This window comes from Malurus melanocephalus, unplaced genomic scaffold (assembly GCF_030028575.1).
Source record: "Malurus melanocephalus ecotype Western Australia unplaced genomic scaffold, MMel_1.1 scaffold_184, whole genome shotgun sequence".
NCBI lineage: Eukaryota > Metazoa > Chordata > Aves > Passeriformes > Maluridae > Malurus > Malurus melanocephalus.
In genome coordinates this window covers 1206767-1217822 of record NW_026623416.1, presented here as the reverse complement: position 1 = coordinate 1217822, position 11056 = coordinate 1206767, and the positions used below count along the sequence as shown (strand labels likewise).

The 11056-nt window shown below is 39.7% G+C and overlaps 1 protein-coding gene across 1 annotated transcript in view; it reads left to right on the top strand.

Annotated features, from left to right (window-relative positions):
* The first annotated feature begins 3456 nt into the window (after positions 1 to 3456).
* The window catches only part of LNPEP (leucyl and cystinyl aminopeptidase), a 49849-nt gene continuing 42249 nt past the window's right edge, over positions 3457 to 11056 (top strand). Inside the window, exon 1 of the mRNA XM_057373074.1 lies at positions 3457 to 3690. Coding sequence (XP_057229057.1) covers positions 3672 to 3690 — 19 coding nt within the window. The 5' untranslated portion in view covers positions 3457 to 3671. The remainder of the gene's footprint in view (positions 3691 to 11056) is intronic.

Below are 11056 nucleotides of genomic sequence, written 5' to 3'. Positions count from 1 at the left end.
TATCAAAACGAGGAATGAATGTCTAGGAAGTATTGTTGAAAGGCAGGTTGTAAGACAACATAAAGGACATAGCAGTGCTTCTGCGGAAGCAGCTGCTTCTCCCAGCAGCAAGAATCTGCAATGAGTTAAGATAAGCAAAAACAACCATGCCTCATTTAGCTCCACTGTTGACAAAATTTATTTAACTTGTTACACCTGTAGAAATAGACACATAGTTAGATAAGGATATTTGTTTGGCAAGCACAGTGCTATGGATTGCTTGGGACACTATTCTGAGCAGACAGTAGTTACAAATGGCTGTAGTTCCTGCTGGCAGGGGATCAGGGTGTCAGATTTATGCAGAATGATGTGCGCACCAATGAAACAATTTTGGCTTTAGATGCAAAATCTCACATTAAGGAAGAAATTAACATAGTAATTGGTAGTATTAATCATATCAGTCGATGAAAAAAAAAGAATTTCCCCATTCCTTATCTCTCAGCTCAAGCTTTAGGCACAACTATTTGCTGGGACAATCTTTTCAGCTTRTTTTAAGGTTGTCCGCCAAATGATTCACCAGTTCCACACCTGAGTCTGGGCTACTTCTGACATGTTTTAGCAAGACTGTCGAACCCTTGCCTGCAAACCCCTGGAGGCATGGCAACTTCTCAGCTACAAAGCTTTATTCTGTGTGCAGAGGCAGTCTTGTGCAACCTGATGCTACACGCAGATCAGGTTGAAAACGATTGAGGACTTTCCACTGGGTCAAAAGCACGCAAGTGTCTACYGACACTTGCACTGTTCATGAAATCTCTGTGCCTTCACCAGAAAAGTAAACCAGAACAAAGACAGTTTGAGTCCAGGTGTTTAAAAGCTGAAAGTTCTAACGCATTCTCTACATATAGCATATCTTCAAAGATTAAAAAGGTGCAGTGTTGCTGGCAAATATATTTTAACCCATGAAAAAGTCTCAGTTAAGATATTTCTGAATGGGAGYTTCCAAACAAAGGTGCAATAGAGGTTATTGCAGATGCTCTAAGGATATATATAGGGTTTTGAATAATCAAGGAAAAGTTTTATTCTAAATCTTTGAAAAAGAACAGTGGTAATAGGTGACTTAAAATCTGATAAATAGAGAAACAATTAAAATTTTTTCACTTTTATAAATCACTTACAAATTATATCAAAAGCCTGTATTTATAGTGAAAAGGACCTTTAACTTTTAGACACTTTTTTTTTAAATCATGTTGTAAAAATTTCAGCTTTTTACCAACATGAGCAGAGGTAGACCTTCAAATCCATTCAATTTTTTTCTAAATGGTGTTACACAAAATTAGTTATGAAAACCTTATTCTTCTACTACAATTCAATATTGGTGCTGTGAAATGAACTCTGTACCTGACTCCTTCTATATGACTAATTCCYACTGTATTATATTAAAACTTGATGTTAATAGGAAAATCTGGATATGGAAATCTCTGCACATTTAATGGAGTATGATCCTATTTAGCTTTTCAGTTTCCCAGAGATGTATTATGCTAACTAAGGATTTCTGATGGACAAAAATTAACAGTGGTGAAAGCACGAGATCAGGTGCTCAAAAAACACCACTCAGGCCTCACTGCAGCCTCTGCACAACACTGTGCAGAATCTCAGCAAAGTTAGTTACACAGGTATTAATGTTTCTTTAGTATAGGTCAGTCAGGGTCAGTGCTTTTTAAAGAAAGCTCTTGAGACATGTCATCCTATAAAAATAAATTATTTGATGATAAAGAGATGTTTTTCTTACAAGGATGGGCTGTTGTGATATGTGAAAGGGTGTGTGCAAATACGTATATGGTTATTAAAACTCATATAGCTCTGTGYCCTGCATTAGGGCCAGTGTTAAACTCCAAGGACTTAGTGTGAAACACGACTTTGACCTAGTTTGTGCTACAAGGTTGTCATCATAACTAAAACATGATCACATGTGAAAAAGTGCACTTCTAGGTTTCTGAAACACAGAGAAGAGGTACAGGGCTGCACTAGCGCCTGGGCTCTTGTGGAGTCCTGGCCCTTGTCCCTTTCTTTACCCAAAGAACAATTAACCTCCAACTTTTTAATTTTAAAAAAAATAGATACGGGTTCATTAAATTTGTATTCTTTGGGAATAACCAATTTCAATTTTCTCCTTTCCCAGTTATCAGTGGTTAAAAATCTCTTGTGTTAAGAACAAAATCTAGCCAGTCAATCACAAGATGGTAGAAGTGTAGCTGTCAGAGAGCAGGGGGCAGGAAAGTCAGTAATAAGGTTATCTATTAAAAACAAAATTTATACATGTTCCTTCCCAAGTTAAGTTCAGATGGCCTGTCTGCTTTGATCAACATCACTAAAATTTTGTCCCAAATCAATGGTGACATATCACACCATGATTCCTTTGTCATCTCTACCTACAATCCATCCCKAATGCTAAGTGGATTGCAGTGGCTTTATGTTCATGGTGTTTGCCTTCAATCTTACGGCTCTTTGTTGATGTCCAGCTAAAACCACGAACATTTGTCACTCCTATTCCGACTTCTCTGGAGGACAGGGACTGGTAGCAGGTATTACTGTCACCAATATCAATTMCATATTACCAGGAACACAATAGTACAAGATGTTATATGGATATGAAATATYACATAGGTTAAGATGAGCACTATGTGCTTTACTAGCCAACAGGTACACAGCATCCACRGAAGTGAAAAAGGCTCTGGAGACCAAAGCATGGGCTGTCCTCTCTTGCCTCAWATTGGAGAGATCCAGGGCCTTTGAAAGTTTGTAATTGCCATACCACTTCTCATGAGTGCCAGCTGGAAAACCCATAAATACAGTATTTGTAGCATTTTTTAGTTCTTGAATTTGTTCTTAAAGATGTTTATACTTCTGTACTTTTTCCACAGCAGCCACTTCTAAAGGATGTTTCAATACTTTCGTATTTCATAGTGACATCCACCATGGATGCCTGGCTCTCTTTCACAAATACCAGGTCTGGTTTGCATAATTCATTGTTCTCATCTCCTATACTTGGTTTCTGAACACTATCCAGTCTTTCTTTTTAGCATCATCACATTTCACACAGCCGGTTGCGCCTTTTAATTCCCGCGTCCTGCACAGCAGAACACTACCGGATGACACGGGAATTATTTGCTACGCATTAATTTTTGTATTAAATAAAATATTAAGCTTAAATTGCGATGGAAGCCGCACGGCAGGGCKTTGCAGGCACCGCTAGGGCCTGCGGAGGCTCGGCGCAGAGGGCCCGGGTGTCGAGTCGCCGGGCCGGGCCATCCCAGCCGCACGGAGCGGCCACGGGATCCCACATTCCGCCACCCGCTCCCTCGGGCTCCCTCGGGCTCCGGAGCCTGCCCCGGCGTGAGGCGGGCCCATGCCGGGAGGAGGCGGCGCYGCGGGGCCCAGGCAGGGGCGAGGAGGAAGCGAGCGCTGAGGCGGCGGCAGGCGGYGGCTGGCAGGAGCTCTGTCTCTGGCAGGAGCAGGGAGGCAGCCGCGGGCTGGAGCCGCTGCGGCCCCGGCGGGGCGGTGCTGCCGGTGGGCAGGGACTGAGGCCGTCCTGGGAGCATGCGGCGGCAGCAGGAGGAGGAGTGAGGAGCCGCGGTAGCCCCTCCGCGTCGTTCCCCGCCTCGCCGAGGCTGAGAGCCGACTCCGGGAGGAAGATGGAGCCCTTTCCCAGCGGTGAGTAGCCGGGCGGCCGCCAGAGCCCGGGACGGGGCTGCGGGGCCTGCCGGGGGAGGCGCGTCCAGCGGGTGCTCCTTGCCCAGAGGAACCGGGAGAGGTTTCGTGGTTCTGCTGCCCCCGTGGCCGTGGCTTGAATGTTTTAGGTTAATTAGGCATAGGTGTCTTGAACGGGAGAGGTGAGAGGAGCACCCCCGCTTCTTCGGCGCTGTTGCGCTTCTCGCTGCTCGGCCGTAGTCTGTGACGCCTTGGGAAGTCGGGGTGCCTTTACACCAAGGTGCGCGCTTGCTGTGGTGATACCGATGAAGGAGCCCTGTAGGCGTGTGGTGTGCCAAAGCCGTGATGATTCTGATGGGAAGGAGGAACCAGACCCGCTGTTCATGGCGTTTTCTGATCGGGGCACTCTCGCCAGAGCGTGTCCCACCCCCCCCCGCCCTCCCCCAGAGCGAAAGGAGAAATAAAACACAGAAGTGTCAGCAGTGTACGAAATAGTGTTTCAGGGCGCTGATGAAAGCCAGAAACCTTTCAGAGCTATCCGTGCATTGACAGAAATGCTTGAAATACCGACGTAGTTGCATATGCTTAGAGATAAGCATGCGGGAGCGTTTGCTGACATCGTGATACAGCAGTGTGTATGCATCCTGTGCTTGTGACTGAAATGAAGTCATGTTAAGTCCGTGTTGCTACTGCCTCTACTAATAGTAACACATTCTGCCCGTCCAGGACAGGGGAGGAAATGAAGCTCTCAGATCAAACTGAAACTGAAGTATGTTTGCTTAGATTCAATACCATGGCCAAATATGGAATTAGTGGGTAAAACAACAGCCTTTCCTATTGAAAACACAGCACTTTTGTTRCAGGTGGTATTTGGTCTGTTGAATGACAAGCATGTTGGATAGCCATCACTAAAGCACCATTTAGAGTTTGCTGCATTGTGTTTTAACTCCTCAATGACTAGCCAAGCCAGAGTATGAAACTTACGACAAATTCAGAAAAATGCACTGAAAAGTAAATTTTATGTGTCAGGGGAGGAGGGTTGGACCTAGATGATCTTTAGGGCTCCTTCCAACCCATTCTATGAWTYTATGAACCATTCTATGAATCTATAAATATATTGTCATTGCCTTGCCTTTCTGTTTTCTCAAATACATGAAAAAATCCCCAATCACTTGATGCTGATGTTTAGAATACACAAGAATCTGAAGGTTATGAATGCTGGGTATATTTTGGTGGCTTAACTAGCAAGACAGACCTTTTCCCTCTTTTTTTTTTTTTTTCTTTGGTCATGTTAAAATTACAGTTGGTACAAGCAGTTGATACTTTGGTTNTCATGTTAAAATTACAGTTGGTACAAGCAGTTGATACTTTGGTTCGGTGGTTAATCCTGGCTTTAGTACAAGGTCTTTCAACTACAGCTTATTTCAGTAGCAGGGTTGTAGTCTACATTCTTGTATGCATGGTAAAAAGAGCATGTCTTTAATAATAATGCAGTTCCAGGGAGAATTTTATTTTGAAGTCGTCTTGCTAAAGCTATTCCTTTTGAGAGAGATGAAATATTGAAATGTTTTTTTTAAAGGTCTATTTCTCTGTGCAATAAAACAAGTAAAAAATTCTGCTTCATGGCAACTGTAAGAAATGGACCTGTGGGCTTGAGCATGTAGTTTAAGGTACTGAAAAGAAGGGTTCRTGCACTGAGCTTCCTAATTTTGGTCCCTGAAGTGAAAAGCCTGCAGATGGTCCTGAGGCTGGAGGAAAATTTGGAGCTGAAGCTGGTCAATAAATTTCTTCCTGAAAACTGGCTCTGCTGGAGTGAACTCTGCAGAGAACATGCAAATATTAGAGCAAAGGTGTTGTTCCTTATTTCTGATGATCTTGAGGCATATTTGGTGCTCAATAGCAGCTGCAAAAATCTGAAGTGAAGAGGATGTTTACATTAGTGGCTTTTTGAATAGAATTATCATTTTCATAGCAAAGGTCTGCAAACCTTTGGGGGCATCCAATTTTTCAGACAAACCTGGTTTTTGTTTTGTCTTGTACAATAGTTTTGAGTTCTGTTTGTGGGTCTACATTGATTTCCTGTGTGAAGTGCTATGTAAATTCAGAAGAAAGGATGCCTATCACAGGAAGCTTACAATATTATATTTGTAAAACTCTGAGTTCTTTGGGGCTTACCCTTGTAAAAAAAGGGGAACAGACTGGATCTTAAGGTTTTCCTTTTGGAAAATCCATTTTTCCTTTTGAAATCCATTTTAGTTGGATTCAGAGCTCTAATGCCCATTTGGCAAACAAACAATGAGACAATTTCTTGTTTTACTTTATKGATGTAGAGCTGTGTCAGAATGAATATGTATCTTAAAATAGACTTTAAGGAAGAAATGCACTAAAGTGGATATGACTCCTGGTTTTTCTAGTTTAGTATTCAGTGGTTTTTTGTTGTTTTTTTCATTTTCCTTAAATAGAAGAGAAAACACAGCCATAATGCATTTCAAAAGTTAAAGAAATCCTTATCCTTTTTTGAAATCCTAGTAGAGGGTGTGCTAAACTTTTTACTGTTTGAATAGTTTCTCCAGTGGAAATGCTCAGATAAACTTATGTAAATTTGGGTTTTTTGTTTGTTTTTTTTTGGTTTTTTTGTTTTTTTTTTACTTCATCCCTCACCTGTGTACTCTAAACTTAGTTTTGGTCCTSTTTGAAGAGATCTCAGCTGTATCTTCTTTCCTGCCTAGGAACTTAGGTGGAGATAATGTATGAGGTCTGTCGCTCTGGAAGAACACTTAATTGCATATTTATTTTTAGTGCCTGGAATAGCTGAGTTAATCATAGAATATCTCAAGTTGGAAGGGAGCTTTTACAGGCATTGAGTCCAACTCCCAGATCCTCTCAGGACTACCTAAAACTAAGCCACATAACTAAGAGYTGCATCTAGACATTCCTAGATCTCTGGTAGGCTTGATGCAGTAACCTCCTCTCTGTTCCAGTGACCAACCATGCTCTCGAGGAAGAACATTTTACTAATGTCCCATCTGAACTTCCCGTTGAATGTTATGAATGCCACAAAWCAGTAAATGTTCTAGAAGTGATTACTTGTAGGATTTCTTTTGAGATGGATTCCTCTGTTTTGCATGATGCTTAATTTGAGATTTGTCCCCAAAAATGAGTAATCAAAGTTTAAGTGCATGGAAGTTTTCCTTATTGTTGCACATATTTTTTTCCCTCTAAGTTCAATGATTTCACAGTGCTCTGAATTCTGCTCACAATCAATGAGCAGAATTTGTTTATTTTGACTAGTCATTTGTTACCTAAACAGTTTCACTAAAATGAAGCAGAAAACCCAAACCAAATGAAAGAAGTGAAATATGGACTAAAGGGAATATGTCATGTAATCTTGGACGTCTCTGTTTTGGACATCATTACAAATTATTTTGCAAGTCTTCTACTTATTTTTTAGATTGTATCTATTTCTGAAAGTTCATTTCATCATTTCCTGTTTCATGCATTAAATATGTAACTTCTCTACTTGAGAAGAAAAAAAGAAAAGTAGAAGTGAGCTATTACAGTGTTTCTCATTTAAGGCAGGTGACATGCCTGAGCTTGCAACTGCAGATGGAATAACTTGTAATGATCTGCTGAAATGCAAACAACATCCACTTTCACTGACTGACATTCTGAATTATTTTTATCCTTTTCATACACAGCAGATGCAATCTTTGATATTAATTACATGACTAAATTGATGAACAAAATAAAAATAATTTCACTGGAAGAACTGGGGTTTTTTTTGGAAAGTAGAAATAAATCAAGTTAGGTAATGTCCTTTACAAAACGAAAATGTGATTTGCAAAGTCTAGCTATTTCAGCTAGTTCCTGTCAATTCTAAAATGTTCTCAYACTTGCTGTTAGTTTTCTTCATATATAAATGTATTGGAGATAGTGGAGCATGTTCTGTGTGCATAGCTTTAATTCTCTTGGGGACAGCAGACATAGTCTTGACTGCCAGTATTCTAAACTGTTGTGCCATGGAGCAGAARGGTTCCTGTTTGTCTTAAACTGTTATTTAGTCCTAACAACAGATTGAGTAACATTTATTTGTAAGATGGTAGATAAAAACCATCAAAGAGGTCTTTTTTTCTCCCCTGTATTTTGCATATCTCATCAAATATTACTGGCAAAAAAAAAAAAAAAAAAAAAAAAAAAAAAAAAAAGCTGATTTAATCTGTTCCTAAGTGTGAGTTTTATGTTGTTCGAGTGCATGGTGCTGGGTGGTAGTTTTCCACAAAGCCATGTTATGGTGTCTGCACTTGTGTTCCTATGTCAGCTCAGCTAAACAGGAACCTGTTTTTTTCAATGTGTTGGGTATGTGTTTGCTTTTACTGCTTTGCTGTGAACTCCCTGCCAAGCAATGGATGTTCAGAAGGGGAATTCAGTAACATAAAGAATATCTAAAGATCAGAGTGAAGATGCTTACTATTGATTATTTGTTAGTGTTTTTTCCATTAAGGGGTTAATATTCCACTTGTAGAATGAAAGCACAGAGTTTCTGAGTGTTTATCTCGTAAGTAAAAAATGTTGAAAGCTTGTATTGACTTCAGTATTTACCTGTAAAAGTATTCCAGGACTGTCTTGGCACCTTGATAGGAAAGATGATGTAAAGTTGAGCAGCCATTTTTCACGTTGTTGAGGCTATGGATATGTGTGCTGAATAAAGCCCTGTAATGACTGCCATGAAAAATGATCAAAACAAATAAAAGCAAGGATAAAACCACCTCTGTTTGTTTATCTAGTCAGAATACTTTTTTTTTTAATTAGATGGGCATTGATATAACAATTACATACAAAGAAGCTGAATTTRTTTTAATTGAATTCAGAGAATTCAGGTTTCCCTTTTCCTGCTTTACTCGGTGATTCGATTTAAGAAAGTTCAGTGGATTTCCAGTTCACCTGGACAATATTTTTTCATTAAGTACAAAAGCAAACATCTTGTAGAAAAGCAAAAACAGGAAGATTTTTTTATGTGTGAGAACAGTATTTCCTTTGTCTCTCAGATAAATGTATGCATGGCAGCTGCTGTTTAGATTTCTGTCCAACCGTACCTTAAAATAATATCATATTAACTTTTAAAAGGCACCAGAATTTTGTGTGATCTTGGATTTAATTGCCTCTAAGTGTTTTAAAAAGAGTACACATGTACCATTGAAATAGTTTTTCAGCTATTTATGATACTGGTTTAAATAGAGGGAGTATATTAACCTTAAATAGTAATAATTACAAAAAGACTGTGCACCTTCTTGGACACAGAAAAATGGATACTCCTGAAGAAAATTCAGAGTGAGGAGGCGAGGGGACGTGTCTGGAAAACTCATCCAGTTCATCAAAGAGACAGGAATTTCAGGGTAATATGACATGTTGCTCAGTTTGTGTCCCTAGGGCACAGCTGATGCTTTATTGCTTCATCAGTGTTGTCTTACAAGCAGTGTTCAAAGAGGATCTCAGAGTCCAACTCTTCTTTTGGACTGTTCAGGGCATGTCATAGTCTAYGGCAGCAGTGGTCTTCTTTACTACATCTGAAGAATAGAGAAGTGGAATCCTGATTCCACTGAAACACGTGATGCTTTTGGTCAGTCATTTGTTCACGTGGAAATAAGGTGAGTTTTGATTTTGGGACTTSTTTTGGTTTTTTTTCCAATCATAACTCTCACCAAGATGTTTGGAGGAGTGTTTCAGTGCACTTTACAAGTCACAGTTATGTGCAGAAAGCCTTCCTTTGGTTGTAATTGCTCTGACATTGAAGGAATACGTTCTGTTAACTGGAGTTCTTGTGTAACCATACTTCCACCACAGTACCACTGACATCTACAGAGAATCAGTTGTGTTCAAAACTAAGAATGTGGCTAATTTACCTACTGTTCTACAGCCTAGTAGTAGTTTTTATTTAAGCCTTTCTTTGGTATAAAAACTGACAATTTCTGCAGTAACAGTGAGTTGGTAGCAGAAACGTAGAACTGCTTCCACTGTTTTTCATGCATGAAAACCAGTAATTCTGGAAATGGCAAGAATTATATTAGTAGGAGTCCAGAACTACTGCTCTTCATATTGTATAGGCCTCGTGCTTCTGACCTGTAAACCATTATAAAAGAACAGCAAAGAGTAGTTTTTTAGAAAATGGGACGGTGAATACAGCATGTATAAACTGTAAATTTTGTCATCAGAATTTGTGCTTTTTATCACTGATGGAGATATTAATGAGGCCTTACTATCTCTTCTGCCATAGATGAATAATCACCAGCCATGAATTATTGAACGGTTTAGTTTGCAAGGGACAACTGTGTGGTATCAGAGCAACCCATAAACCCCTGGTGATGGTTTTCATGAAGATAATTTCAGGCTGATATGTGATGCCTGGATAGGGGTTTGGAGCAATTTAGATCTCAGTATTTCTTAAGCTACCAGGCAGTCACACTGCCACTTCTTTCTTTGTCAATACCCTTTGTCTCATTATATCACGAGACTGACAAAAATGTAGTTAGATGTATTTTTACCCTGTTAAAAAGATACAAAACTTACTGCATCATGAGTCATAGGCAGTAATCTTTAGACATCATTGCTTCTGTGAGCTGAACTACCAGCTGCAGAGTGGTGAATATGTAATGCATGCTTGTGACCTACAAATGGTTTCATACAATTGGAGCTGTCAAGTGTGTATTAAGTAACAATAGTAATCCAGAAGGGACATTGGGTTGCTTCTGTAGAGATTGTCCAAGACAAGAGGATATGATTCTATTCATTTATTGTTAAAACAAACACGAAAAGATTAAGCAAGCRTCATCTTCTATACATCAGCTTCGAATGTCAGGTTTTATACCTGATAGTGGGTTAGATGTTTCAGAAAGCTCTCAAAATTTTTTTTCTTCAGAATGACTAGTACCAGCAGAGAAATGTTTTGTATCTCAGCTGTGATGAGCCTGGTATTTATCAGACATKAAATTTAGGGACAGATGTTGTGAAAACGGTAGTCAGCAGTTCTCACTCTCAACTCTGGGAGTTGAGAAACTCAAGAAATTTGAGACACAGCTTCCTGTGTGTCTCCAAGATTCAAAGTCTTTTCATTTCACCCCTGTGGTTAAACATATTGTATGATTTTAATTGCYAAACATATCTCTGATAAGATTGGAAACCGGCAACTAAAACAACCATATTCTGTAACTGAAGCCAGWAATGTGTTTCCTATCCTGTATTTTGTTCATTCACTGGCTGAGTATTGAACACTGCCTCAACTTTGTGCAAGGTTTTCTTTCTCAGTAATATCCAAAGAGCAAAGTGTCATTTAAAATAACTTCCTCTTTCCTTCTCTCCACTTCCCCTGCCTTTT